Source organism: Rana temporaria, chromosome 1, assembly GCF_905171775.1.
Source record: "Rana temporaria chromosome 1, aRanTem1.1, whole genome shotgun sequence".
Taxonomy (NCBI): domain Eukaryota; kingdom Metazoa; phylum Chordata; class Amphibia; order Anura; family Ranidae; genus Rana; species Rana temporaria.
Window position 1 is genome coordinate 363,097,879 of NC_053489.1, and position 27,072 is coordinate 363,124,950.

General features: G+C 45.7%; 1 protein-coding gene across 1 annotated transcript in view; it reads right to left on the reverse strand.

Moving 5' to 3' along the window:
* The window catches only part of RNF126 (ring finger protein 126), an 82,376-nt gene that overhangs the window by 29,002 nt on the left and 26,302 nt on the right, over positions 1–27,072 (reverse strand). The window contains exons 5-7 of the mRNA XM_040322084.1: positions 22,098–22,166; positions 10,428–10,497; positions 10,247–10,340 (exon numbers count right to left, since the gene is read on the reverse strand). Coding sequence (XP_040178018.1) covers positions 10,247–10,340; positions 10,428–10,497; positions 22,098–22,166 — 233 coding nt within the window. The remainder of the gene's footprint in view (positions 1–10,246; positions 10,341–10,427; positions 10,498–22,097; positions 22,167–27,072) is intronic.

Here is a 27,072-nt window from a genome sequence, read left to right on the forward strand (position 1 = left end):
AAAATTGTTCGGGGGGTATTGCAGAGTACCGCGCGGGGGGTATTGCAGAGTACCGCGCGGGGGGTATTGCAGAGTACCGCGCGGGGGGTATTGCAGAGTACCGCGCGGGGGGTATTGCAGGGATGGCTGAGCAGGGATGGCTGGATTTGTGACTGCAATAGTCACAGATCCAGCCCACAGCGCTGCCGACACCCGCTCTCTCCTCTCACACTGTACCGATCGGTACAGAGAGAGGGGGGAGGAACCAGCGTCAAATGATGCTGGTTTGTTTACATGTGATCGCTCCATCATTGGACGGAGCGATCACATGGTAAACGGCCACACTCCCGTGTGCGTGCCCTAGGGGGCGCGATTCTGGGAGGACGTCCTCCCAGAGTTAAGGAACCGCCTTGTAGCCGTAATTCGGCTATGGGGCGGTGATTAAGGTCCCATATAGAGTCGACAGAGGCTTAATGGTTGAAATAAAGAGATTTTTAATACAGCTTACCTGTAAAATCTTTTTCTTGGAGTACATCACGGGACACAGAGCGGCATTCATTACTATATGGGTTATATGGAGTACCTTCAGGTGTAGACACTGGCAATCTCAAACAGGAAATGCCCCTCCCTATATAACCCCCTCCCATAGGAGGAGTACCTCAGTTTTGTAGCAAGCAGTATGCCTCCCAAAATGGTCCTCAAAAAAGAGGGGTGGGAGCTCTGTGTCCCGTGATGTACTCCAAGAAAAAGATTTTACAGGTAAGCTGTATTAAAAATCTCTTTTTCTTTATCGTACATCACGGGACACAGAGCGGCATTCATTACTATATGGGATGTCCCAAAGCAATGCTTACAATGAGGGGAGGGAGAACATCTCCAAGACAAAAGGATTTAATTTAGAGATATACTCAAATCATAATAAATCCAACTTAGTTGAGAAAAATAAAATTTTTAAATTTAACTCGAACAAGAGGAGCCCCCGGAATCCGAGGGTCTCAAACTGCAGCCTGCAGCACTGCCTGCCCGAAGGCAGTATCAGTATTCCTTCTTACGTCCAACTTGTAGAATTTTGTAAACGTGTGGACAGAAGACCAGGTTGCCGCCTTGCAAACTTGAGCCATAGAGATCTGGTGGTGTGCTGCCCAGGAGGCGCCCATGGCTCTAGTAGAATGAGCCTTTAATGATACTGGAGGAGGCAACCCTTTCAAGCCGTAGGCCTGAGTGATTAATTGCTTAATCCACCTAGAAATGGTGGACTTTGCAGCTGCCTGCCCCTTCTTGGGCCCATCCGGTAGAATGAACAGCACATCTGTCTTCCGGATCTTCTTTGTAGCTTTAAGATAGGCCTTCATGGCCCTGACAATATCCAAGGTATGCAGCAACCCTTCCTTTCTGGAAGTAGGTTTAGGGAAGAAGGATGGTAATACCAAATCCTGGTTCAAATGAAAACTGGATATGACCTTCGGAAGGAAGGAAGGATGAGGGCGGAGAACGACCCTGTCCTTATGAAAAACAAGATATGGTTCCTTACAGGATAAGGCTGCCAGCTCCGAAACTCTTCTTGCGGAAACTATGGCAACCAAAAATACTAACTTCCTTGTCAGTAGAACCAAAGGAATATCAGCCAACGGCTCAAACGGTTGTTTCTGTAAACTTGACAGAACAAGATTTAAATCCCACGGACAAAGCGGGGATTTAACTGGAGGTCTAATACGTAAGACCCCTTGAAGGAAGGTCTTAACCAGCGAGTGGGTGGCCAGCGGCCGCTGAAAACCACACTGACAGAGCAGAAATCTGTCCTTTGATTGTGCTTAATGCCAATCCTTTATCCACTCCTAGCTGGAGAAAACTTAATACTCTATCGATGGTAAATTTGCGAGAAAGCCATCGCTTGGACTCACACCAGCCTACATAGGCCTTCCAGACCCTGTAATAAATCACCCTAGAGACCGGTTTCCTGGCTCTGATTAGGGTAGAGATTACTTTCTGAGACAGACCTCTACCCCTGAGAATCAGGGATTCAGCTTCCAGGCCGTCAAATTTAGATGCCGTAAGGCAGGGTGGAGGATCGGACCTTGCGATAGCAGGTCTGGCCGTAGAGGAAGAGTCCAAGGGTCTCCCACTACCATCCTTAAGATTAGTGAGTACCATGCCCTTCTGGGCCATGCTGGAGCTACCAGGATGACTGGTATGTGCTCCACCCGGATCCTGCGCAGCAGGCGGGGTAGTAACTGGAGCGGGGGAAACGCATAAAGAAGTTTGAACTAATGCCAAGGGCAAACCAACGCATCGGTTCCGCAGGCCATCGGATCCCTTGAGCGGGACATGAACCTGTCTAGTTTCTTGTTGAGTCTCGATGCCATGATATCCACGTCCGGCACTCCCCATCTTTGGCAGAGTGCTTGAAAGACTAGTGGATGCAGAGACCATTCCCCCGGCCATAGAGTCTGGCGGCTTAAGAAGTCCGCCTGAAAGTTGTCCACTCCTGGAATGAATATTGCCGATATGCAGGGCACATGAGCCTCTGCCCATAGAAGAATCAAGCTCACCTCTCTCTGAGCGGCTTGACTCCTGGTTCCCCCTTGGTGATTTATGTATGCCACGGCCGTGGCATTGTCTGATTGAATTCTCACCGGGAACCCCTGCAATTTTGACGTCCAAGCCCTGAGGGCTAGTCGAGCAGCTCTGAGCTCCAAGATGTTGATGGGCAACTGCTTCTCTGGCTTTGCCCAAGTACCTTGGCGAGTGCAACCATCCAAAATTGCTCCCCAGCCCGTCAGGCTGGCGTCTGTGGTCACTATCTTCCAAGCCACTGGGCTGAAAGACCTCCCCTTCAGTAGATTCTGAGGGTCTAACCACCAACACAGACTTTGTCGGACTCTTGATGAGAGCGGCAACGGGATATCCAAGGCCTGTGGCCTTCTGCTCCATGCTGACAGGATGGCTGCCTGTAGGATGCGAGTGTGGCTCTGGGCGTATGGTACCGCCTCGAATGTGGCCACCATCTTGCCTAGTAACCTCATACATAGGCGAATAGTCGGTTCTTTCTTGCTTAGAACCAGTAGGATTAATTCCTTGATGGCTTTTACCTTCCTCAGAGGTAGGAACACTCCTTGTTGTTCTGTGTCTAATCTCATGCCGAGATATTCCAACTGCTTTGTGGGCTGGAAAGCTGACTTTTCTCGATTTAGGACCCAGCCGAACCTCTCGAGGTATTGGACCGTGAGGGCCACTGCTCGCTCCAAGCCGGGAGACGAGTGATCTATGACTAGGAGGTCGTCCAGGTATGCTAGGATCGTGACCCCTTGGATCCTTAGTTTGGCTAGGATTGGAGCTAGGACCTTCGTGAACACCCGGGGGGCCGTAGCCAACCCGAAGGGAAGCGCCACGAATTGGAAGTGACGCGAAGCCACCATGAAGCGTAGATATCTTTGATGTGGCTGATAAATTGGAACATGAAGGTAGGCATCCTTTATGTCTATGGACGCCATGAAGTCGTCCTTCTGGAGTGTGGCAGCTGCTGACCGCACGGATTCCATCCGAAATGAGCGGATCTTTAGATATGCATTTACCATCTTTAGGTCCAAAATTGGCCTGACATCTCCATTGGATTTTGGGATGATGAATAGGTTGGAGTAGAAACCCAGCCCCTGTTCCAGGACTGGTACCTCTACTATTACTTCCTGGGAAAGTAGATGATCTAATGCCGATCTTAATGCGGCTCCCTTTTCCGGATCGTTTGGAATCCTCGACTTCTGGAAATGAGGAGGAGGAAACCTTAGGAAATCTAATTTGTAGCCTGTGGCCACGGAAGACCGTACCCACTCGTCGGGAATGCTGGCTTCCCAAATCTCTGAAAAGAGTCGCAGCCTTCCCCCCACCTTCGTGGGTGGGGGCGCCCCTTCATAAGGTTGGCTTGGGGGCTGGTTTTGCTGGTTTGCGAAACCACTGCCTTTTGCCTCTAACAGCCTGTCCTTGTGATCTGCTGTTGAAGCCGAAGTTTGCTTTTGCAGGAGGCCGTCGATACTGCTTGGCATTAGAGGGCCCCTGCCCAGGGGAATACTGTCGTTTAAACGCAGGTCCCTGAACCTTCTTCTTAGTTGGCAAGAGAGTACTCTTGCCGTTTGAAATGGTCTGAATGTATTTATCTAGGTCTTCTCCGAAGAGTCGTCCTCCATGGAAGGGGAACCCTACCAGGAGCTTCTTGCATGGGGGCTCAGCCTCCCAGCTTTTTAACCATAAGAGTCTTCTCATATGGATAAGGGATAACGATAAACGTGACGCTTGCTGGATAGAATCCTTGATTGCGTCTACCGTAAAACATATGGCCTTAGGGACATCCGAAAATTTTTCTGCCTGCTGGGCCGGAATAAGTTTAAGCATCTGCTTAAATTGATCCGATAATGCTTGAGCGACCCCAATCGCAGCCACAGCTGGCTGTACTACTGCCCCTGCAGTAGTGAAGGAGTTCTTAAGTAGTGCTTCCAAGCGCTTATCAACTGGATCCTTGAACACCTGTATGTTTTCTACAGGGCATGTTAACGATCTGTTAACACATGAGATGGCTGCGTCCACTGCAGGAGTAGCCCATCTCTTGGAAAATTTTTCTTCCATAGGATATAGGACAGAGAACCTTTTAGGTGGTAAGAAGATCTTATCTGGCTTGTTCCAATCTTGGAACAAAATTCCCTCTAATAGAGGATGGATCGGAAACACAGCATTGCTTTGAGGCGCCCTCAGTGAGCCCAAAGCTGAAACCGTCGATACCTGGAGATCTGGTACTGGCAAGTTGAATGCCCTATGGACCAAGTCCGACAATCCTTGAATCCACCAGCTCTCCCTCAGGGAGACTGCCCCAGACTCCTCTGTATCCGGGTCTTCGATCCCTGAACCTACTTGGTCCTTGTCCAAGAGGTCGTCCAATTCCCCTGAGGAAAGGACCTCCTCTTCTGAGGGTCCGCGCTCGGGCGACGGAGATCTATTCCGCTTACTGCCCCGCATAGCTGCGGCTATCATTTTTCCCATGCTTTTCTGCATCTCTTTTAAAGAGGTGAGTAATACCTCCTCCGTGACCATCTTAGGGTTGGACTGACCCGCGTCAGCTCCAGCCCCAGATCCCGATGGCCCCAAGGCTCCCTGTAGGGAAAACAGCGGCATACCATGGTACAATACCGAGGTACACCTGCTACCTATTGGTATTTGGAACTATAAAAGTTAATTGTCCAAACACCTGTTTGGGGGATAAAAAAATGCTTCCTCTCCCCTAGATGACTTTTTTTTTTTTTTTTTTTCGTTTTTGTTTCAAATCCAGGAAAGAAAAAACATTCTGTCCCCCTGAGTAGTATTGCAAAGAAAAACTATGAGATGGAAAAGAAACAGCCTATTTCTAGGCTTGAAAAAACAGTCCTCTGAAGACTGCAATATCCTTTCTGGCCACTGTGTGTCCTCGGCGCCCCGTGCTGCCGCTCTGGTCTTTCTCCTCAGTTCCAAAGTATTGAATGGAACAAACAAGGAAGGGCCGCCCCTTCCTTTAAGCCACTGACCCGCCTTTCCCCCCCAGCAATCTCAAACAGGAAATGCCCCTCCCGACAGGGGGAGGGGGGGGGGGGATTTTGGGAGGAAGGGACCTCTCTGTTCCAGCAAACTGCAGCCTGCAGCCTGGAACCATGAGGAGGTCAGCGTTTTGCCTGCTTGCAGGCTCTGAGGAGGAAGACTGAATGGAGCATCGCCTGGAGGCCTGCAGGTAAGCAAAGCTCTCTGACACACACATATATTTTTATATAACACAGGCCCCACTCAATGCTTTTCCAACACTACAAGGGAGGTCACATCTTATGGGGAATAATACATAGAGAGCCATCCTATCTTTATGATATGTGACTAGTTTGCCAGATGCAGTGCATAACTTTAGGCATGTCCCCTGTGACCCCCCAGAAAAAAACCTGCTAAGAACCAAGTTCCGCAAGTTTTCCCCTCACTTACCTGCTCCATGCCGCAGGACTTTGCCAAGCAAGAGGCCCAATCTTCCCCCATCTCCGTGGGGATGTCTAGACCTTCAGGCCCTGGGTTCCTATGAAGGATCCACTGTCCTGGGCCCATATAGCACCCTGGCAACAGAAAACTTTAGGTACCCAAAGGTTTCCAAGTTCTGGGCCCAGGGTCCAGCTCTCTAAAAAGAAAAGCATTATGGGCTATACCCCAAGGGTTTGGGGTCCGGTTACTGACCACTTTAGCGCTGAGGCTTTTTTGGACAGAACCGGTAGCTCACCTAATCCCAAGGATGCGGAGGCAAGCTAAACCATGACTAACACCTAAGACACTGGCGTAAAAACTGAGGTACTCCTCCTATGGGAGGGGGTTATATAGGGAGGGGCATTTCCTGTTTGAGATTGCCAGTGTCTACACCTGAAGGTACTCCATATAACCCATATAGTAATGAATGCCGCTCTGTGTCCCGTGATGTACGATAAAGAAAATATGTGCATTGCACAAAAGGCGTTTAAAGAAAATAGAAGGAATTGGTCTGTGAAAGAGGACCACAAAGGCTGAAATGTAAGCCTTGATTAAAGCCAAGACCAGTCCCAGATAAACTCTGGATGGGAGAAATACGGGGATTCGGCAGACAGCATACTTACCAGGATGACAAAGCCTCACACCTGGCAAAATAGGACTTCCAAGTCCTGTGGTAAACCTACCTTGGTTGCCTTCAGCAGGGTAGGAATGACCAAATCAAAAACTCCCCCCACCTCTCAGGACCCTCAGCATCTATGCCAGTGACTGCAGTGTGTGTGTGTGTGTGTGTGTGTGTGTGTGTGTGTGTGTGTGTGTGTGTGTGTGTATGTGTATAAAATCAGACCTCGCAACAGAGTGGATCCAGAAGGATCCAAGGGTTGTCCCCCTATATGTTCACAAATGTCTGAGTCTCATGTTCACCTGGGCAAGGCCAAGGCATTCCTTCCACTCAAATCTTACAAAGCAGGACAAGCTAGAAGCTGTACTTTTAAAAAATCTGAAACTCAGAAAAAATACTGTAATCTTTATCGTGACCCACTCAGCTGCTGGAAAAATCAATGCTCCCCTTAAAGATTTACTGTAACATCTGGTGTGAAAGTAGACGTTGAACACAACCACTTGGCATACTTACAATAATTTCTGACTGTGTATAAAGATATATATATATATATATATATATATATATATATATATATATATATATATATATATATATATACATATATATATATACATACATATACATACATACACACATACACACACACACCTCTAGATCCAATGTTGAATGGCCAAAAGTTGATGTACAATAAATATGAAGAATCAATATTTGAATGAAGGTTCAAATGGATGCCCCCTATGACATCAGTTGGGATGAAATGTGTATAGTGGAGCAACACAAAATTGCATAAAACTGGAAGTGTGTCAGTGTCTTCAGTACTGAGATTTTTCCATACAGCTCAGTTTTTAGAGTTCTAGTCATTAGATTTTCAATAAAATATTTTTGGGATTTACTCTATTGGGTATATGGCCTTTTAATTATTATTATTTTTTTTTATATTGCTAAGCTGTGTACTGGACTCAATATTAGCTTATGTGGAGTGGAGGAAAGGAGCTGCAGAGCTTTTTATTACAATCACTCAGGGTGCCATAGCTTCATAGTAAGCCTTTAACTTGTGATCAATGTGGTGGTGTGGAGGTGACATGAAGAGCATGTTGGAAGATTTTCATAGTATTGCACTTATCCATGTGGTGAAATTTTATAGAGAGACTTACAATACAATACATTACATATCACTCTACTTACTGATACTGTTTTCACTTTATGCTTGTGTTTGTATGTCCTAAAACCACTGAAGGCTCTCCTTCGGTATCATGTATTTTTTTTTAGTTTTAAAGAGTGCTACACTTCATTTTGTTTAAATAAATCTGGTATTCCCCGTGGGGAGTGATCAGTATGGAGTACATCAGTGATAGTACATGGGGGAGCACCCCAGTTTCCTCGCAAAGATCCTCCAGAGTCGTAAGGGGGGTCTGCGATCCCCGGGGAGGGGGGAGGCTTCAGAGGAAGTGGCCTAGTTGATTCGCTCTCATGAAGTCCAGTCTATATATCCCTGTGGGGTCTGCTAGCTCTGTCACTGACCTCCACCGTCCCGCGACACTAAAGTGGGATGCCTGAAAAAGCCCTGATCGTCGCATGTCAAGAAATATCTTGTCCCATAAGCCAGGTTTAAAATTAGGGTGTCCAATGATTGGTCTGAGGGGTGAGATCTGGTCCGATAGCGAGTACTGTGAGAATAGTCGTGCACATACCCTGATCGTGTTACCCACCACTGGGTGTCGCGTAATCTTCGAGGGCAGTGCCGCGAGGCACCAGGGGGCTCTATGTAGTGGTACCTCTCCCTGTTCTATTTGTGTCCAGAGCTTGGTGCCACCATGGCGGCACCAGTCTAGTAGTCTCCCGAGATGTATTGCCTGGTAATAGATCCGGACCTCCGGCAGCGCCAGTCCGCCCTGAAGCTTCGGCAGGGAGAGCACCGTCCTTTGGAGGCGCGACTTTTTCCCAGCCCAGAGAAAGTGGGAGAAAGCTGAGTGTATTTGTTTTAAATAAATAATTTATACAGGATATCACATATTGATTGATTTGCCTTTGATTGTGTCTCCGATGTAGAAACCCAGGAATTAACATCACAGCATCACTTCCAGGTTAATTTGGCAACCTACGGCGCCATTTTTGTGCACATTTTTTGCGTGCCATTTTCGTGCAACAAATATTCTTGAAAACATTACAATTTTTTGTGGCTGTTTTTACATTTTAAAGTTGGGGGAGTGGGGTCCAAGATACATTTGTAATCGTGCATGGTATTGCATCAAAAGTTGTAAACAGGTAAAGAAAACTTTGAATGAATGCTGCCAACAATTGTGTTCATTGCATGTCAAATAGAATATTGTTTATACATGTGTTCTTTTCCCTTGATCTTGCTTGGTTTACAACCATGTAAAGAAACAGTAATAAAGTCATTCACACTTACTCAAGTGTCCATCCTGATTACCCACATCAACACAAGCGATATTAAACCAATACATAAAAACATAATCTTATGTTCTTGTAGCATGACTTTCCAGAGGGATGGTTTGGTGCGATCATACTTTTTTTGGGCAACCCCTAGCTCCCCAAGTCCCAAAGATATTGTATTGCCCTGAGGTGGAAATCTGCAGACCCTCCCATTTCTTTGAATAAAATTAAATAAAAAGGATAATGGCTCTTTCACACGGATGTGTCCTTATACAGGCTCCGCTGGGATCACTCCGTTGATCCCCACTGAGAAGGCAGATGACAGGACCGTCTCTGCACACTGTGCAGGGACTGTCCTGTCAGAGTGCCGCTCACCCCTATGGGGAATCGGATGAAGATGGAACGCCTTCATCTGATCGACGGATGGAAAATAGGGTCTCCATCCGTCGGATCGGAGCGGGTCGGATTTCAGCGGACATGTCACGCTGATATCCGCAACTCCATAGACCTGCACGGAGCGTCCGTTCATGTCCGCCTAAAAAAAACTGACAGGCGGACCTCAATGGTCCGCCCGTGTAAAAGGGGCCTAAGAAGTTTTAGAGTGTGTAGGCATGTCAAGACCATCTATATATCCCAGGAGACATGTGGAGGGACTGTAGATATTAGGTTCAGTATAGTGGCTATAAACTCAGTTGCCTCAGTCAAAACCAAAAGGTTCTCATTTTGTGTCATGCCCATAGCATATGAAAGAAAAAGCCTATATTGACATAGAACTTTTGACAGGTGGGAGATGAAGGTTTATCCATTTTAAACAGAATAGATGGTGTAACTATTTCAGGTGAATTCATCTAATCTCTAGATTATATAACCAAAGTGATGTGTGGGTAAGTAACAACTTGCCATGCATCCTCTTGGAAATCTACCATGTCAGCATGCCAAAGGTTGTGTGTTAGGGTCAATTGTTTTGATTGATTAAAACACACATTATTTCGACATTTTTTTACCTGCTTTACTTAATTATTGATGGATTAGAACAACGGTCAGGCTTTCAGGAGAATCACCATTTACTTAAACGTATCTGATCTATGCAATGACTTCGCTCATCTTTAAAGCAATCTATTTTGTATCCTCCAGTAGTAGTTCATGTCTGCACAATTAAATGCCCATGAATATCTGTATTTCACAGCAAATGGTCCTAAACTTTCAGATACTACAGATAAAACCATTTCAGATACTCACCCACATGCTCCTCTGTTATCTGAATTGTTGGAAGGGCTTGGATCTTCTCATTATCTGCAGGTGGAGGACCCGTGTTCTCAAACTGGTTAAGTAACTAACGGAAAAAAAAGGAAATGGGACACCTTTGCAAAAATAATCACCAACTTTCCACATAACTTCACTACAAAGAATTAAGAAATACCTGCGTGATGATGGTATCAAGGCCATTAGCTCCCCAAGCATAATCCATTGGATTGGAATGAAGGACCCCCCTATGTTAGGAAAAAAACAACATGCAATTAAAAAAAGCAATGTTGATGCAAGTGATTTAAAGTGGTTCTAAAAGGCATTTTTTTGTACCTTAATGTATTATGCACTGTCTGCGTTAAGGTAAATAAATAAAAAAATACAAGTTAGGCTTACCGGTAACTTGTTTTCCAGAAGTCTTTCAGGACAGCACCTTGAGATATCATGATCCTCCCACTCCATCAGGAAACACCTTCTTTCATCCTTTTAAAAAGGAGGCCCCTCCTTGCACTCCTCAGTTGTTATAGAGAAAACCTCCGGCCCCGGCTGGAACACACAAGCATATATGTTAGTCACAGCATAGTACATCACAAACAAATAGGGCGGGTCGTTGCTGTCCTGAAAGACTTCTGGAAAACAAGTTACCGGTAAGCCTAACTTGTATTTTCCCGAGGCGTCTTTCAGGACAGCACCTTGAGAGGACCACAGAGACTTACTACCTTAGGGCGGGACGACAGCTTGTAGGACCTTCCTGCCAAAAGCCTGATCACTAGCTGAGGCGAGGTCCAACCTATAGTGTCGCACGAACGTGTGAAAACTTGACCACGTCGCTGCCCTGCAGATTTGCTCCGGCGTGGCACCAGCTCTTTCTGCCCAGGAAGTTGCGAGAGCTCTGGTCGAATGGGCACGGATACCTTCTGGCGGAGTCAGGCCTGACTGTAAATAAGCCTCCCTGATAGCCAGCTTCAGCCATCTAGCTAGTGTTCCCCTAGATGCCTGCTGACCCCTTTTGTTACCCCCAAAAAGGACAAATAAAGAATCCGAGCGTCTAAACGGGTTTGTTATTTCTAAATAATACAACAAGACCCGTTTGACATCCAACATATGAAAAAATAAATTCTTTTTCACCCGAAGGGTTAGAACAAAAAGTGGGAAGTACAATGTCCTGTACACGATTACTGTTAGAAGCCACTTTGGGCAAAAACTTAGGGTCAGTTTTAAGCACTACCCTATCTGAAAATATACATAAATAAGGCTCCTTCACTGACAGGGCCTGCAACTCGCTGATCCTACGTGCTGAGGTAATAGCGATTAAAAATAACGTTTTAAAGGTAAGGTTCCTAACTGAAGCTTCCCCTAAGGGTTCAAAAGGCTTGCTTGCCAAAGATCTCAAGACCACTGAGAGTTCCCACTTCGGGAAACCCTTTAACCTTGGTGGTCTAGACCTCAAAAGAGATCTAAAAAATCTCACCACCAATGGTTCTATGGCTACGGATCTTTCCAAAAAAACTGAAAGTGCGGATACCTGTACCTTAAGGGTGCTAACAGCTAAGCCCTTATCAGCCCCCTCCTGTAAAAATTCCAGGATAGATTTTAGTTCCCTAGGGTCCTGACTCGAAGAACTACACCAAGAGGAAAAAAACTTTCCAAACCTTGGTGTAAATGGCTCGGGTTACTTTCTTCCTGCTGTTGAGTAAGGTGGAAACCAAGCGGTCGGAGAACCCCTTTCCACTCAGGATTTCCCTTTCAGAAGCCACGCGGTCAAGGACAGCCGTGCCACATCTGGGTGGGAAATTGGACCCTGAACTAGGAGGTCCTGCCTGAGGGGCAGGTGCCAGTAAGGCCTGGTTGACAAGGCTAGAAGCGTTGCAAACCATGCCCTCTTGGGCCAGAATGGGGCGATGAGAATGACTGGCACACTTTCTCTCTGAACTTTCCTCAGAACTAGGGGAATTAGCTGAAACGGGGGAAAGGCAAAACAGAGGCGAAAATCCCAGGGATGCGACAGAGCGTCTACCCCTAGGGACCCATCCCCCCGACTCAGTGAAAAGTATTTTCCTACCTGGGAGTTCTCCCTCGAGGCAAATAAGTCTACCTCTGGGAGACCCCACCTGCTGGTGATCTCTGAGAAGACCTCCGCATTCAGGGACCACTCTGACTCCCGAATCTGGTGTCTGCTTAAGAAATCCGCCACCGTATTGAGGGACCCCTTTAGGTGTAGGGCTGACAAGGAGAGTAAATTGCTCTCTACCCAGGAGAGAATCTCTGTGGCCAGGGACAGAAGCGAAGGGCTTCTTGTACCCCCCTGCCTGTTCAAGTATGCTACTGTTGTAGCGTTGTCTGATAGGACCTGAACATGATGGCCTCTGAGACGTGGAGCAAACTCCACTAGTGCCAGGGCCACCGTCTTTAGTTCCCTCCAATTTGAGGAACGCAGGGCTTCCTCCCTTGACCACCTCCCCTGTGAAAATTTCTCTTCTAGGTGCGCTCCCCATCCCCAGGCGCTGGCATCCGTGGTGAGCCTTAGTCCCACGGGGAAGGACCACTCCAGACCCTCTGCAAGCACTCGCTGGTTTTTCCACCAGTAAAGGGATCTTACTACCCGGGCCGGAATTTTTACCCGGGTGTCCAGAGAACTGGTTTTCCGATCCCATGTCTTTAAAAGAAAAGCCTGCAGGGGCCTGAAATGTAACCTCGCCCATTGGACCGCCGGCATGGTGGAGGTCAAAATTCCTAGGGATGCCATTACCTGCCTGACCGTCAAAGACTGATGGGACTGAAGCAACCGAACAGTGTCCAAGACCTTGGATGCTTTTTCTGGGGGGAGAAAAATTCTTTGGTTCCGCGAATCCACCTGGTATCCCAGAAAACGAATCTTTTGAGAAGGAACCAGGGCGGATTTTTGAAGGTTTAAAATCCATCCTAGGGATTCCAAATGGGTTCGTGCCAGAGAAAGATCCCTCAACAATTTTTCCTCTGAGGGGGCAAAGAAGAGGAGGTCGTCCAAGTAAGGGATGACTGCTATACCTTGTAGCCGTAGCGGGGCTAAGGCTTCGGCCAGCACCTTCGTAAAGATCCGAGGTGATGATGACAGCCCGAAGGGGAGGGCCCTGTACTGGACGTGCTGAACTTGACCCCCCATCTCTACCGCCAGTCTGAGAAACGTCTGGGACTGAGGGGAGATAGGTACATGAAGGTACGCATCCCTCAGGTCTATCGACGCCATGTAGCAATCTGGTGTCAGTAGATTGCGGATTGAGAATATTGAATCCATTTTGAATCTCCTGTACAGGACACATTTGTTTAAGGGCTTTAAATTTAATATCAGCCTGAACTTCCCCGTAGGTTTCCTTACTAGGAATACATGGGAATAGAACCCTCTGCCCTGTTCTACTAGGGGAACCCTGACCAATACCCCCTGCTGTTGAAGTTTCAACAACGAGGACTTTAGTGCGATGTACTTCACTGGATCCCTTGGGGCCTGGGTGACCAGAAATCTCTTTGGCGGGGTTTCTGAGAATTCTATAGCGTAACCCTGAGCTAGAGTGGTCAGTATGTACTGGTTGTTTGATACAGCTGACCACTGCGGAAGGAACCCCTGTAACCTCCCGCCTACCCTCAGGGTCGAGTCATTGCGGCTTATTGGCCGGCGCAGGAGGATGGAAAAGGACTCCCTTTCCTTTACCCTTCTGCGCTGCCCAGTTCCTTTTACCTTGTGGTCTTTTCCCCTTATCCTGCTGCTTAAAGGTCCGAAAAAAAACGCTTGGGAGGGGGGTTCTTATTTTTGACCGGGAAGGCCTTTTTCTTGTCGGCCGTCCTGTCCAGGATACTATCCAGTTCAGGGCCGAAGAGAAGATCCCCAGAGAACGAGATTCCACACAGCTTGCTTTTGGAGGCTGTGTCACCAGGCCAGGTCTTGAGCCATAAAGCCCTTCTGGCTGAGTTGGCTAAAGCAGCGGATCTAGCGGACATTTTTATCGCCTCGGCCGAGGCATCTGCCATATAGGCTACGGCTGCAGAAATTGTAGAAAAAGAGTCCAAAATGTCCTGTTTTGGGGAGTCTGCCTCAATATGAGCTTTGAGTTTGTCTAACCAGAACTCTAAGTTGCGTGCCACACAGGTGGTAGCCATGGCAGGCTTGAGGTTAACCATAATAGACTGCCAGGCTTTTTTAAGGAGAAGATCCATTCGCTTATCCATCGGGTCCTTCAGGATCCCCATATCCTCAAAGGATAAATCTGTGGACCTAGACACCTGGGAAAAAGCTGCGTCGAGTTTAGGACTTTTGTTCCACACGACTGATGGATCTTCTCCAAAGGGAAACCTCCTTTTGTGGGATTTTGAAAAAAATGGTTTCTTTTCTGGATCCTGCCATTCCCGCAAGATTGTTTCGGAGATGACCGGGTGAACTGGAAATGTACGCCCCTTGGGCTCGCAGAGACCGGCATACATGCGATCGTGCAGACTTAAGTCCCTCTTTTCCTCACTGAGACCTAAAGTGGCATAAATAGCCCTGAGGAGGCCATCCACATCCTCCAGGGACAGTTTAAATTTTGAGGGAGACTCTATTTCTTCCTCATTTTCTGAGTCCTCACTAGAGGGGGCCTGAGGCTGACTTTCCCTGGACCCCTCGTTATCAGAGGGCCTAGGGGCCCACCCTGTCTCCTGAGAAGACTGATGTGGAGGGCTGAGAAATGGTGACAGGAGCTAATGACTCTCTCATAGTCTGAAAGGTGGCCAAAAGCTCATCTTTGACAGAAGCCATCAATTCCTCTCTGACTGAGGCCGACTCCTTCTGTACTAAGGCTGCTATACATGCCTTACACCATGGTTTCTTCCAACTTTCCCCCATTTTCTCCTTACAAGAAGGACATCTCTTTTTTTCAGGTTTGACCTAAAAAAAGGAACAGGGAGAGAAGAAAAAAATATAGGGGGATCCAGCATGAGACCCGGTCTCAATAAACAAACATGACCCCCCCTCACCTAGGTGCACTTAGGAACAAAAGGTGTCCACCCGTGCCCTGACAGGCCCCCATGCCACTGGAGGGAAAAAAGTGAAGAGACCGAGAGAGAAATCCCAAAAAGGAGAGAACCCTCACCCCTGGGGAAAAACAGACTTACGTTGCTGCTTCCCGCCGAGGTCCTGCTGGTGCCCGTGCCTGTCTCCACCGCTGATGCATCTGCAGTCTCCATCGCAGGAATCGGCGTTCTCTGTGGCATCCACGGCGCTTCCCGGACTCCAATAGCGCCGCTGCGCCGGACCAGGAAGCGGAAGTAGGCTCCAGCGTCCGCCCTACCCCTCCTCCTGGCGCGCCGGAAATGACGCGCCTCTCCGGCGACCAGGCTACGCCAAAATGGCGACGCCCCGCAAAAAACGAGGCACCTTACGATCGCCGAAGGCTGGCTCCTCTGAGCACCGGGAGAGAGAGGAGCCCGACTACCATCACCGCCGCTCGGGTGGTACGGGAGAGCGGACAGTCCCTGAAAAAAAGGTAAGAGGAAAGGTCCGTTTTTTTCAGGCAGCACCTGAGATATCAGACCCTTCCCAAGAAGATGCTCCCTCCGGAGGAGGAAACACAAAAACTGAGGAGTGCAAGGAGGGGCCTCCTTTTTAAAAGGATGAAAGAAGGTGTTTCCTGATGGAGTGGGAGGATCATGATATCTCAAGGTGCTGTCCTGAAAGACGCCTCGGGAAAAGACGCTTCTTCCACCATCCCCCCCTATTACATTTTGGACAATGTGGCATATGAAGTAAAACTTGGCCATATACATTTCAGCTCAAACAACCTACAGCTGACAGCTGTGTTTTCTTACAAAAACCTACAAACATTTTAAATGGCATAATACACTGATGAAGTAAATAGAAGGGAGCAGTTTCACCTGCAAACGATGTGCATTTTCAATTCATATCCTTTAGAGAATTACACAGCTCTGTCCCACAACAGGGCAATTTCTCTCAATGTTTAAAGGGATTTAACAATCTTTACCCACGTGGTTGTCTGCAATTTTTTTTTACATCCTGCCTACTAGCATGTATGTATTGTTTTCTACACACAAGTCATGCCTCTAGTGATAACAATCACAGTTGCCAGCAATATTAGCTCTTTTTTTGGTGTCATAGCTGGTGTGCATGTATACAACACCACTGCAACAGATTCAATAAAGGGACATCGTCCTTGGCAGAGAGTAGGGATTTGCTTCTGTAAGGAGATACTTACAGGTCTCCTCCTCCCCATCCTGACTGGACAATAGAGGGAGAGCAGCAGAGAGCGCTAGTTTCTGTCAGTCAGCTTTCTTCTCCAGAAGGTCTCTTGCACTGCAGAACACATTGGCTCCTTGCACTTTTTACTGCCCCAGTATCAACTCTGCGGTACAGGGACTGCAAGAGGCTGTTACGCAGTGATGTACTAAAGGGGGTTGTGGTTTAAACTCGGTGTGGACTCTCCGGAGGGGGGGGGGGGTGATGTGGCCGCCTATCATTCTTTTTTGTGTTGCATGGTGCTGCACTGCACCACAAAAAAAAAAAGGCGAGGACTTTACTCACTGAAAACTCACTGTATTTGGTCTTCTCTAATTGCGATTAAGTTTAGGGAGGTATGCTTGGAGAGGAGATTTAGGGATGTTAGGGGAGAACTGTACTGTAAGGAATATGGGGGTTACGTGATGGAATTCATCAAATTTGAATCTGCCAGAACAAAACTGTGTACGAAACCAATTAACTTCAATTTTGTAATTTCAAAGCTTAAACTGGAGGTTCATCCAAAAAATTAATTTTTAACATTACATTCAGCAGAGTTGTCCTAATGACAATCGGCTGTTTTTTCGTACATACCTTATTTTCACCGCCGCTTCCGGGTATGTCTTCTGCGGGACTGGGCGTTCCTATCTGATTGACAGGCTTCTGACCGTCGCATACTACGTGTCACGAGTTGCCGGAAGAAGCCGAACGTCGGTGCGCAGCGCCGTATAGAGCCGCACCGTCGTTCGGCTTCTTCCGGCAACTCGTGACGCGTAGTATGCGACGGCCGGAAGCCTGTCAGATAGGAACCGCTGGAAGCGGCGGTGAAAATAAGGTATGCAAGGAAAAAAAAACAAAAAAATAAACAGCCGATTGTCATTAGGACAACTCTGCTGAATGTAATGTTAAAAATATATTTTTGGGTGAACCCCCGCTTTAAAGTGGTAGTGAAGTCTTTACTACCACTTTTACCTACAGGTGAGCCTATAATAAGGTTTACCTGTAGGTATAAAGAATATCTCCTAAACCTGTACGTTTAGGAGAAATTCCCCTCGCAATGCGCCGCTGACTGCAGCGGCGCATGCACAGCGGGGATCCTCGGCTAGAGGCCCGGCAGCCGCCAGACCTTGACAGAATGAAGTCTCCCGCGCGCATGCGCAGGAGTGACGACATCGCTGCTCCAGCCAATCACATCGCTGGAGCGGCGATACCTGGAAGACACGCCAAGGCAAGATGACATCTCGCTCAGGGTGGACCAGGCAAGTTCTACACACCTCGTTCCAAGGTAAGCATTTCATAATGAGCTACTATGCGGTGCATACTAGCTCATTATGCCTTTTGGGTGTAAAAAAATAATAGTTTTGGGTATACAACCGCTTTAAGTGCCTTCTGTTTCGATCAGCAGGGGATCTGTCTGCTGATCAGAGCAGAATGGGTGGATGACAGGTCTGTGTCCACGCAGTTTCTGCAAAGCTGATACGGACAGACCCAACTCTGCTCTGCACATACAGTTGCCTCCAATACGGTTCGTCCAAACGGAAGAGGATGCACAGTCCTTCTCCATTTTGTTTAGTGGACCTGATCAGACAAATCGATGGTTTATAGCAGGCGTCACTAAATGGCGGACAGCGGTCCGGTTCCGGGCCCCAGTGGCCATTCTACCTGGACGGCAGCCTTGCTAAGTAGTTTCCTGTGTGTCCTCTCCTTGTCGTTATCTCGCTCGCTCACCCGCCTGCCGCGGCCGATGCCACTATATACACGGCGTGGCAGGTCCTTGCCTTCTCCAACATCACTGCACTGCCTTAATCACACAAACATGAAACGCGACCGCTCTGGACCATGGGCGGGACTTTTTAAGTTAAAAAGTGGGTGATTGGTTGCTAGGCAGCGGGGCGGTCCCAGCAATAAATCACTCACTTTTAATGGGAAAAGTCCCACCCATTGTACAGAGCGTCCATGCTTCATGTCCTGTGCAATTAAGGTAGGGTTCTGTTTGATATCGAGAGAGGACTGTGATTTGGGGGGTCAGCCTGTGATGGGGGGGGGGGGGGTGTCAGTCTGCAATGGGTGGTCTGTGGGGGGGGTGTCAGTCTGCAATGGGGGGTCTATGATTGGGGGGGGGGGGGGACAGTCTGATGGGGGGGGTCTGTGATTGTGGGAACAGTCTGCAATGGTGGGGCACGTGATGGGGATCAGTCTGCAATGAAGGTGTCTGTGATGGGGGGTCCGTCTGCAATGAGGGGTTCTGTGATTGGGGGGGGGGTTCAGTCTGTAATGGAGGGTGACAATCTGCAATGGTGGGGGTCAGTCTGATTTGGGGGGGGGTCAGTCTGTGATAGGAAGTCTGATGGGTCAGGACCAGTTTGTGCTGTGATGGGTCAGGTCAGTCTGTGATGGGGGGGGGGGGGGGGGGGCGAGTCTGTGATAGCGTGTGATTGTGAATCTGATGGGTCAGGACCAGTTTGTGATGGGGTGGGGGGGTCAGTCTATGATAGGGGGGTCTGTGATTTGGGGGATCAGTCTGTGATGGGGGGTCTGATGGGTCAGGACCAGTTTGTGATGGGGTGGTCTGATGGGTCAGGTCAGTCTGATGGGGGGGGGAGTCTGTGTCTGATGGGTCAGGTCAGTCTGTAATGGGGGGGGGGGGGTGAGACATAAGGGGGGGCCTGAGGACACCGATTTAAAAAGGAGGTCTGTGATATGAAGGGGGGGGGGGAGCAAGACACTGATGTAAAAGGGGGTCTGATTTCTGCACTAGCAAAACACAGGTCTTTGCAAGGGCAATAGAAAAAAATTGTTTTCTATGTGTCCTGTTCACACTGCAACAGCGCCCCTGCGTGCTGAGCAGTGTGGTGCAAAATGCATACTGTTTCTATGCACCGCAACGGAGCAGTGGTGTATAAAAATTATTGAAATGTATTTTGACATTTCAATAAAGTTGAAAGAAAAAAAAAAAAATAATAATAATAAAAAAAAAGCACAAATTGTGATGTGTCTGGGTCCTAAAAAAACTGACAGGTGGACCTGATCAGATCGCCTGTGTGCAAGGGCCCTTAATGAACAAGCTGCAGATAGAAGCTGACTGACTGCCATACACAGCTGCTCCAGATTCTGCCTGCATAAGTTTTGATACATCACCCCACCTTTCTCCTTTAACCACTAAAGTCCCGGACCATTTTGTTGCTAAATGACTAGGCCATTTTTTGTTATTCGGCAATCCGTCACTTTAACAGACAATTGCACGGTCGTGCAACGTGGCTCCCAAACAAAATTGACGTCCTTTTTTCCCCCACAAATGGAGCTTTCTTTTGGTGGTATTTGATCACCTCTGCGTTTTTTTTTTTTTGCGCTATAAACAAAAATAGAGCGACAATTTTGAAAAAAAAATGCAATATTTTTTACTATAATAAATATCCCCTAAAAAATATATAAAAAAAAACTATTTTTTTCCCTCAGTTTAGGCCGATACGTATTCTACATATTTTTGGTAAAAAAATAAAATTGCAATATGCATTGATCTGTTTGCACAAAAGTTATGGGATAGTTTTAATATAATTATATATATATTTTACTAGTAATTGCGCCGATTATTGTGACTGACATTATGGCAGACACACCGGACACTTGACACATTTTTGGGACCATTGTCATTTTTACAGAGATCAGTGCTATAAAAATGCACCAATTACTGTGAAAATGACACTGGCAGTGAAGGGGTTAACCACTAGGTGTGCGCCTTTAGGGGTTAAGTGTGCCCTAGTAAGTGATTCTTACTGTAGGGGGGATAGGCTACATGCCACAAAACAGTGATCACCACTTCCGATTACAGGAAGCGGTGATCATTGTCACTAGGCAGAGCGTGGAGATGCTTGTTTACATCAGCATCTCCCCGTTCTTCCTTACCGCGAGACGATCGCAGGTATCCCCGTGGGGATATATACACGTCCTTCTGCCTGTCCGTGAAATGCTGCCGATGTAGTCGGCAAGCAGTTAAGGAATGCTGTGTGTAGAAAATCATGTGCCAGTTTCATATACACCCATAATGCACTGTGGTGCATGCTGCTTTTTTGCTTCATATAATAGTTTTGTATGTGATGAGGTTAAAAATATGACTGGCCTCAGGTGACATATGCTAGGTACTCCATGGCTGTTAGCAAGTAAATTTTGGGTACTTCCATTGTTCCGTTATCACAGACTTGCCTGAAAACAAAGACCTCTAGCGGTGCGCTGTTACTGCTGTAGGTGCTTCCATATTCACCTGGTCTTCCTTCCAGGTTTGCAGGCTTCTGCAGTATGAATGGCGAAGCCACACAGGAGTCCCTGTTTATAGGACGGGAATGCCGTTGCTTCAGAATGCATGGGCCGGTGAGGGCACCAGCTGCTTCTAAAAGTAAATATCTGCTAAACTATGTAGGAGATATTTACTTTACCTATATGTAAGCCTCGTTATAGGCTTACCTGTAGGTAAAAGTCAACCAAAGGAGTTTACTCCCACTTTAAAATGCATTTAACCACCTAAGGACCGCCTCCTGCACATATACGTCGACAGAATGGCACTGCTGGGCACAGGCACGTCCCCTTTAAGTGCCCAGCCGTAAACACACCTTCCCCATTCCTCACAGTGGCACTGATCGTCTGTTCCCCGATATAGGGAAAGACGATCAATGACGTCACAAGTCCAGCCCCGCCCCCCTACAGGTAGAAACGCATATGAGGTCACACATAACCCCTACAGTGCCCCCTAGTGGTTAACTCCTAAACGGCAATTGTCATTTTCACAGTAATCAATGCATTTTTATAGCACTTTTTGTCGTGAAAATGACAATGGTCCCAAAAATGTGTCAAAATTGTCCAATGTGTCCGCCATAATGTCGCAGTCATTAAAAATAAAAAAATCGCTGATCAAGAATAAAAATGCCATAAAACTATCCCCTATTTTGTAAACGCTATAAATTTTGCGCAAACCAATCGTTAAACCCTTATTGCAATTTTTTTACCAAAAATAGGTAGAAGAATATGTATCGGCCTAAACTGAGGAAAAAAATCTTTTTTTTATATGTTTTTGGGGGATATTTATTATAGCAAAAAGTAAATAATATTGCATTTTTTTCAAAAATGTTGCTCTATTTTTGTTAATAGCGCAAAAAATAAAAACCGCAGGGGTGATCAAATACCACCAAAAGAAAGCTCTATTTCTGGGGAAAAAAGGACGCCAATTTTGTTTGGGAGCCACGTCGCACGACCGTGCAATCGTCAGTTATAAAGCGACGCTGTGCCAAATCGCAAAAAGGGGCAAGGTCCTTTAGCTGCATAATGGTCCGGGTCTTAAGTGGTTTAAAGACGTAATAATGAATACAAAGCTGCATTAATATGTGTCTTATATCATCATGGAAACCCAGATTTGGCCTAATAATAATGTATGCTAGTTTAGGAATTGTGCAGATATTATACTAATCTAATGATATGCAAATACTGAAAGTAAAAATCAAGACATTAACAATTTAATTCAGAAACAACTAATTTACAATGGTCTTCTCATCAATTCCGATTATGAAAAGGCCATATTAGACATGCAAGGCACACATACAGGACAACTACCAGACTCACCATGGCCCAAGTCCCAAGTTGGGCATTGCTGTGGGTGCAATAATCCCATTCACCAGCTGCTGAATGATCCTAACAACGAAAGAGACACAGAAATATCTAAGGGAAGCTGCTTTAAAAAAAAAGAGTACTTGAAAATGTTACTACTTTACAACAGTTGTGTAAAAAACCAATGATTCTGTTAAAAATAAATATACAAAATCATTGTCCATTGTCCCGTACCCATCTGATTATTTTATAAATAAAAATATACCCCTCTCAGGAGCACAGTATGGACAATTAAGAGACCCCTTAAAGTGGTTGTATACCCCTTTAGCACATTTTTACCTACAGGTAAGCCTATAATAATTCTTACCTGTAGGTAAAATGAATATCTCCTAAACCTGTATGGTTTAGGAGATATTCACCTTGCATGCAGCTGCTGACGTCAGAGGCTGCCGGAAAATTGGAGCTCCTTGCCGGTCATTGGACACCCACACGCATGTACAGGAGTGACATGGCCGCTCACAGGCCAGAACCACGAACCCGGATGAAATGCAGAGGGGAAAATGTCAGCTCGGCGGTGACCAACACTTTGTTCTAAGGCAAGCATTTCATAATGAGCTAGTATGCAGTACATACTAGCTCATTATGCCTTTGCCTTACAGGTTTTTTGGGGGGATATTGGGGAGGGGTTTGGTATTTTTTTTTGCAGATATACAACAGCTTTAATCTTTTTTTGTACTCATTGGAAAATCCTTTCCTTGGAGTCCACTGAGGTACACAGCCATGTGAACCAGACACATAGCAACTGAAGACCAGCACCTTAGAAGCAAACCCCTCCCACCTGAATTGTAAACATGCAGTCTGTGGAGAAAGAGCATATGAGAAGTGAAATCTGTCCCTTAATGCAGATAGGCCTTGTTCACACTGGTATTAAAAGCAGGCATTTGAGATGCGTTTTTAAGGCTCCTTAAATGCCTTGTTAAGCAGTCTGCATCTAATATGGACAACACAAAGAGCCGTTCACAGTACCAAAACATGAAGCATTGTCTCACATTGCTGTGCTTCAATTAAGGTACATGTCAAGTTTGGAAGGACTCAAAGCCTCAACTCCGACCATTAAAGTCTACGGCGTCGCACAATAAATGCGTTGGCACGCGTTTGCGGCACGTTCGTCCATGTTTACAACTACAATTTTTTTTTTTTTATTCTCCATCTAACTGGGGCACGTTTTCAATGCACCTTTAATGCACAATAAATGCACTGAACAATCTGTATTACCGCTATAGACGTCTTTGTTCAGCATCAGTATTTTGTGTGATCAAGGCCAAAAGGATTTTACGTTGCATATCAAATTACATTTTCTTTTTATAACCCATTAAGAGACACACCACAAACCTGACAGTTCTAACCACATCTCTACAACGGAGAGAGATCCCTTTTGGGTAAACTAGAGCTGGATACAACAAAGGTTACACCACAACCTTAAAGTGAAAAGCAGAGACCACTTTGAGCAAAAAGGAGGTCCTTGGAAGCCAAATTTCATTTTACACAAAGATAAGATCGCTTTGTTACTAAGAGGATACAGGCAGTCCCCAAGTTACGAACACCCGAGTTACAAACGGACCTCAAAGCCGGCCGCTTGTGCTCCACACTAGTCCTGGAAACCTCTGAGAAGCGATCTTGCAGCGCCGGACACATCCCACACTGCAGTACTGCATGACCAGAAGAGCCCAGAACATCCCACATGCCTGCAAAGGCTGAAGTTACTCTTAAAAATGCACGGTTCTGACTTGGACACAAATTACATTTAAGAACAAACCTAAAGTCCCTATTGTGTTCGTAAACCGGGGACCACCTGTAATGTTGTTAACTCAGGGACCCATCTAGCCAAAATGATGGCAAAAAGAAAGGCTACTAAACAAGATAACATTAAAAATGGAAGGAACATTAATAACATTAAGGAAATGGGTTCAAAACAGGGGTTTTTGACATTGAGGACTGCACAGAAATTAAAAAATAGTTGGTTGTCATTACTGGCCTCTATTGGCCTGGGCGGTCTTTTCAGCGGGGCGCCTTTGGCCGCTCCTTGCCTTTTCTTCTCCCTCTCCGCCGCCCCCCCCCCCCCATTCATAAGAAAAGCGGTATCATAGTAGCTTATACCGGGGATACGGTAAGGTTTTGGGGAGGAGGGTCTAAATCATTAAGCAATCAAAGCAGATTTAAAGCGAATAAGCCAGTTGGGTCAAAACTTAGTACAAGGGCCAGAGGAGCGAGAGGGGGGGCTTCATCAACCCCCCCGATTAAGTCAAAGCCCGGGCCCGATGAGCAAATTTGTAACCCATGGGAGTGATTGAGATAAACAGGCAGCGGAAAAACAACAAGGTGTTAAAAACACCCAGACCGAGAAGGAGAAGAAAAAAGACAAGACAAAAATGGCTCCTAAAAAGCCAGCAGAACAGGATACATTGTCCGAGACCAGGATTGACTAGGAGATGGAAACGGAATCTGAACAGTGACTGGAAGATGAACAACAAGACAGGTCACTACTTCCCACTAAAATTAAAATACAAGGTTTGTTTGCTGCGTTCGAGAAATCACTTCAATCACAAATGGAGAAATATGGGGCATATGTTGGAAAGACTGGAAGGAACAGAAAAAAAAAAAAAAAACAGATTATAATAAAAATACTATTAGGAAACTTGAAGAATAAATTAAAGCTATGAAAAAAAAAAAAAAAAAAAAAAAAAAGAGAACAGGAACAAGCGTACAAATTAAAAGATCAAGAAAACAGAGACAGAAGGAAAAATATCAGAATACGCAGAGTCCCAGACTCATCTGTCAGAAAACCTCCCAGAAATAATAAGGAAAATTTGTAACCCACTACTGGATAGAGAAATAACTTCTCCACTAAGAATAGAGCGAGCGCATAGGATAAGAAGACCAAGAGAAATACAACAGGAGAGTCCTAGAGATATCATTATAAGATTTGAAAGTTGGGAAGAGAAAAATCAGCTTTGGAGAAACCTGAGAGGAAAGTCTCCAATAAAATTCGAAGAGCACAACATTCAAATATATGAGGATTTGTCTCAAAAGAGACGCTTAGAAGACGAAAAAATTTAAGACCACTACTAAGGGGATTGCAGGAGCAAGGAATACAGTACAATTGGGGGTTCCCAGCATGCTTGATTGGCAGAAAAAACGGAGTTACGGCAAGGCTACAATTTATTGAAGAGATACCGGAATTCTGTCAAAAATTAGACATTCCAATACCCAACAGTTAACGAAAAATATATATATATATATATATATATATATATATATATATATATATATATATATATATATATATATATATATATATATATATATATATATATATATATATATATATATATATATATATATTATATATATATATATAAATCAGGGGACGCGGGGGTGGGAGGGAGCAGGGGAGGGGAGGGAGTATAAAGGGGATTAGTAAAATCTATAAAGAAAGACATACGAGACTGGGGATCCCGGAAACGCCCGGGGGCCAATTCCCTAAAATAGGGGATAGGAGACCGTGGCGAATAGTTCTACCCCTTATAGATAGTAGCAAAAGAGCGCCAAAGGGGGTGCATGATGCTCCATATCAAGACCATAGGGTCAAGGTTCCATCATGGGAGGGGGGGGGGAAGTGGGAGGGGTGGATGGGAAAGTGTAGGATATTAGGTTTGGTTATCTGTCTGGAAAAAAAAAAATAGGCCAAAATCCTGACAAAAAAAATAAAAAATAAAAATTTCAACGTAAATGTTATTACATATAAATGTAAGAGGCCTCTGTTCCCCAGAAAAAAGACATATGGTCTTAAAAGAAATTGAAAGGTATTCTGCAGAAATAGTCTTTCTACAAGAGACACATATAACAGTAGATTCCAGAGTCAGACTCTATTCTCGGGCAGTCCCAACCTGGTACTATGGAGACTCCCCACAGAAAAGATCCAAGGGGGGGTCGCCATAGGGATAGGGAAAAACATTAGTTTCAAGGTTGAAGAAAGGAAAGTTGACCCAGAGGGTCACTACCTGTTTTTAAGAGGGGTCCTACAAGGGAAAAAATATACACGCTAGCAAACATATATTGTCCCAATAGACACCCCCAAAAATATCTTAGGGGGATTCTAAACGGATTAATGGACTTTAAACAAGGTTACGTAATTCTAGCAGGTGATTTCAATTTTTCATTGGAACATCATCTTGACAGGAGGTCTGGTGCACAGACGCGAGACTCCAAGCAACTGCGATTATTGAAAAAAAAAAAAAATTTTCAACCATCAATTAATAGACCCGTGGAGAATTGCACATCCTAATAAAAGGGACTATACATATTATTCATCTGTGCACGACACGTACTCGAGATTGAATTATATAATGGTAGATCCCGGTGTATTGGAGCATGTAAATAAAACTTCAATAGGTATTATATCAATCTCTGACCACGCCCCGGTAATAGTTAGAATACGGTTTAACGAGATAGAACAAAGAAAAGGGATGTGGAATTTAAACGAAGAACTGATCGATGATATAGAAGTATGCAACGTAAAAAAAAAAAAGATAGAGTTAATCTCCATAGGGGCAGGGGAAAAAAAGGCAAGAGAAGCAAATAGAAAAAAATATAATAAGGGAGTTACAAGACCTTGAACAAAAACATAAAAACCAAGGAGAAAGTGAAATATAATCGGAAAATAGTGATAAAAAGGGCCCAACTTAGAGACATGATGGAACGTGAAACCAGAAACATATTCAAGAATGTAGCAAAAGAAAGATATACATGGGGAATAAACCAGGGAAATATCTTGCTAGAATATCTAAGGAAAAAAAAATAATATAAACTATATTGAAAAAAAAAAAAAACAGGTAGGTCAGAGAAAATATAGGACTTCTGAAATTGCAGAAGCCTGTCAAACGTTTTATAGCGCACTGTATTCCATCAGAAAGGGAGAAACTCAGGAGCA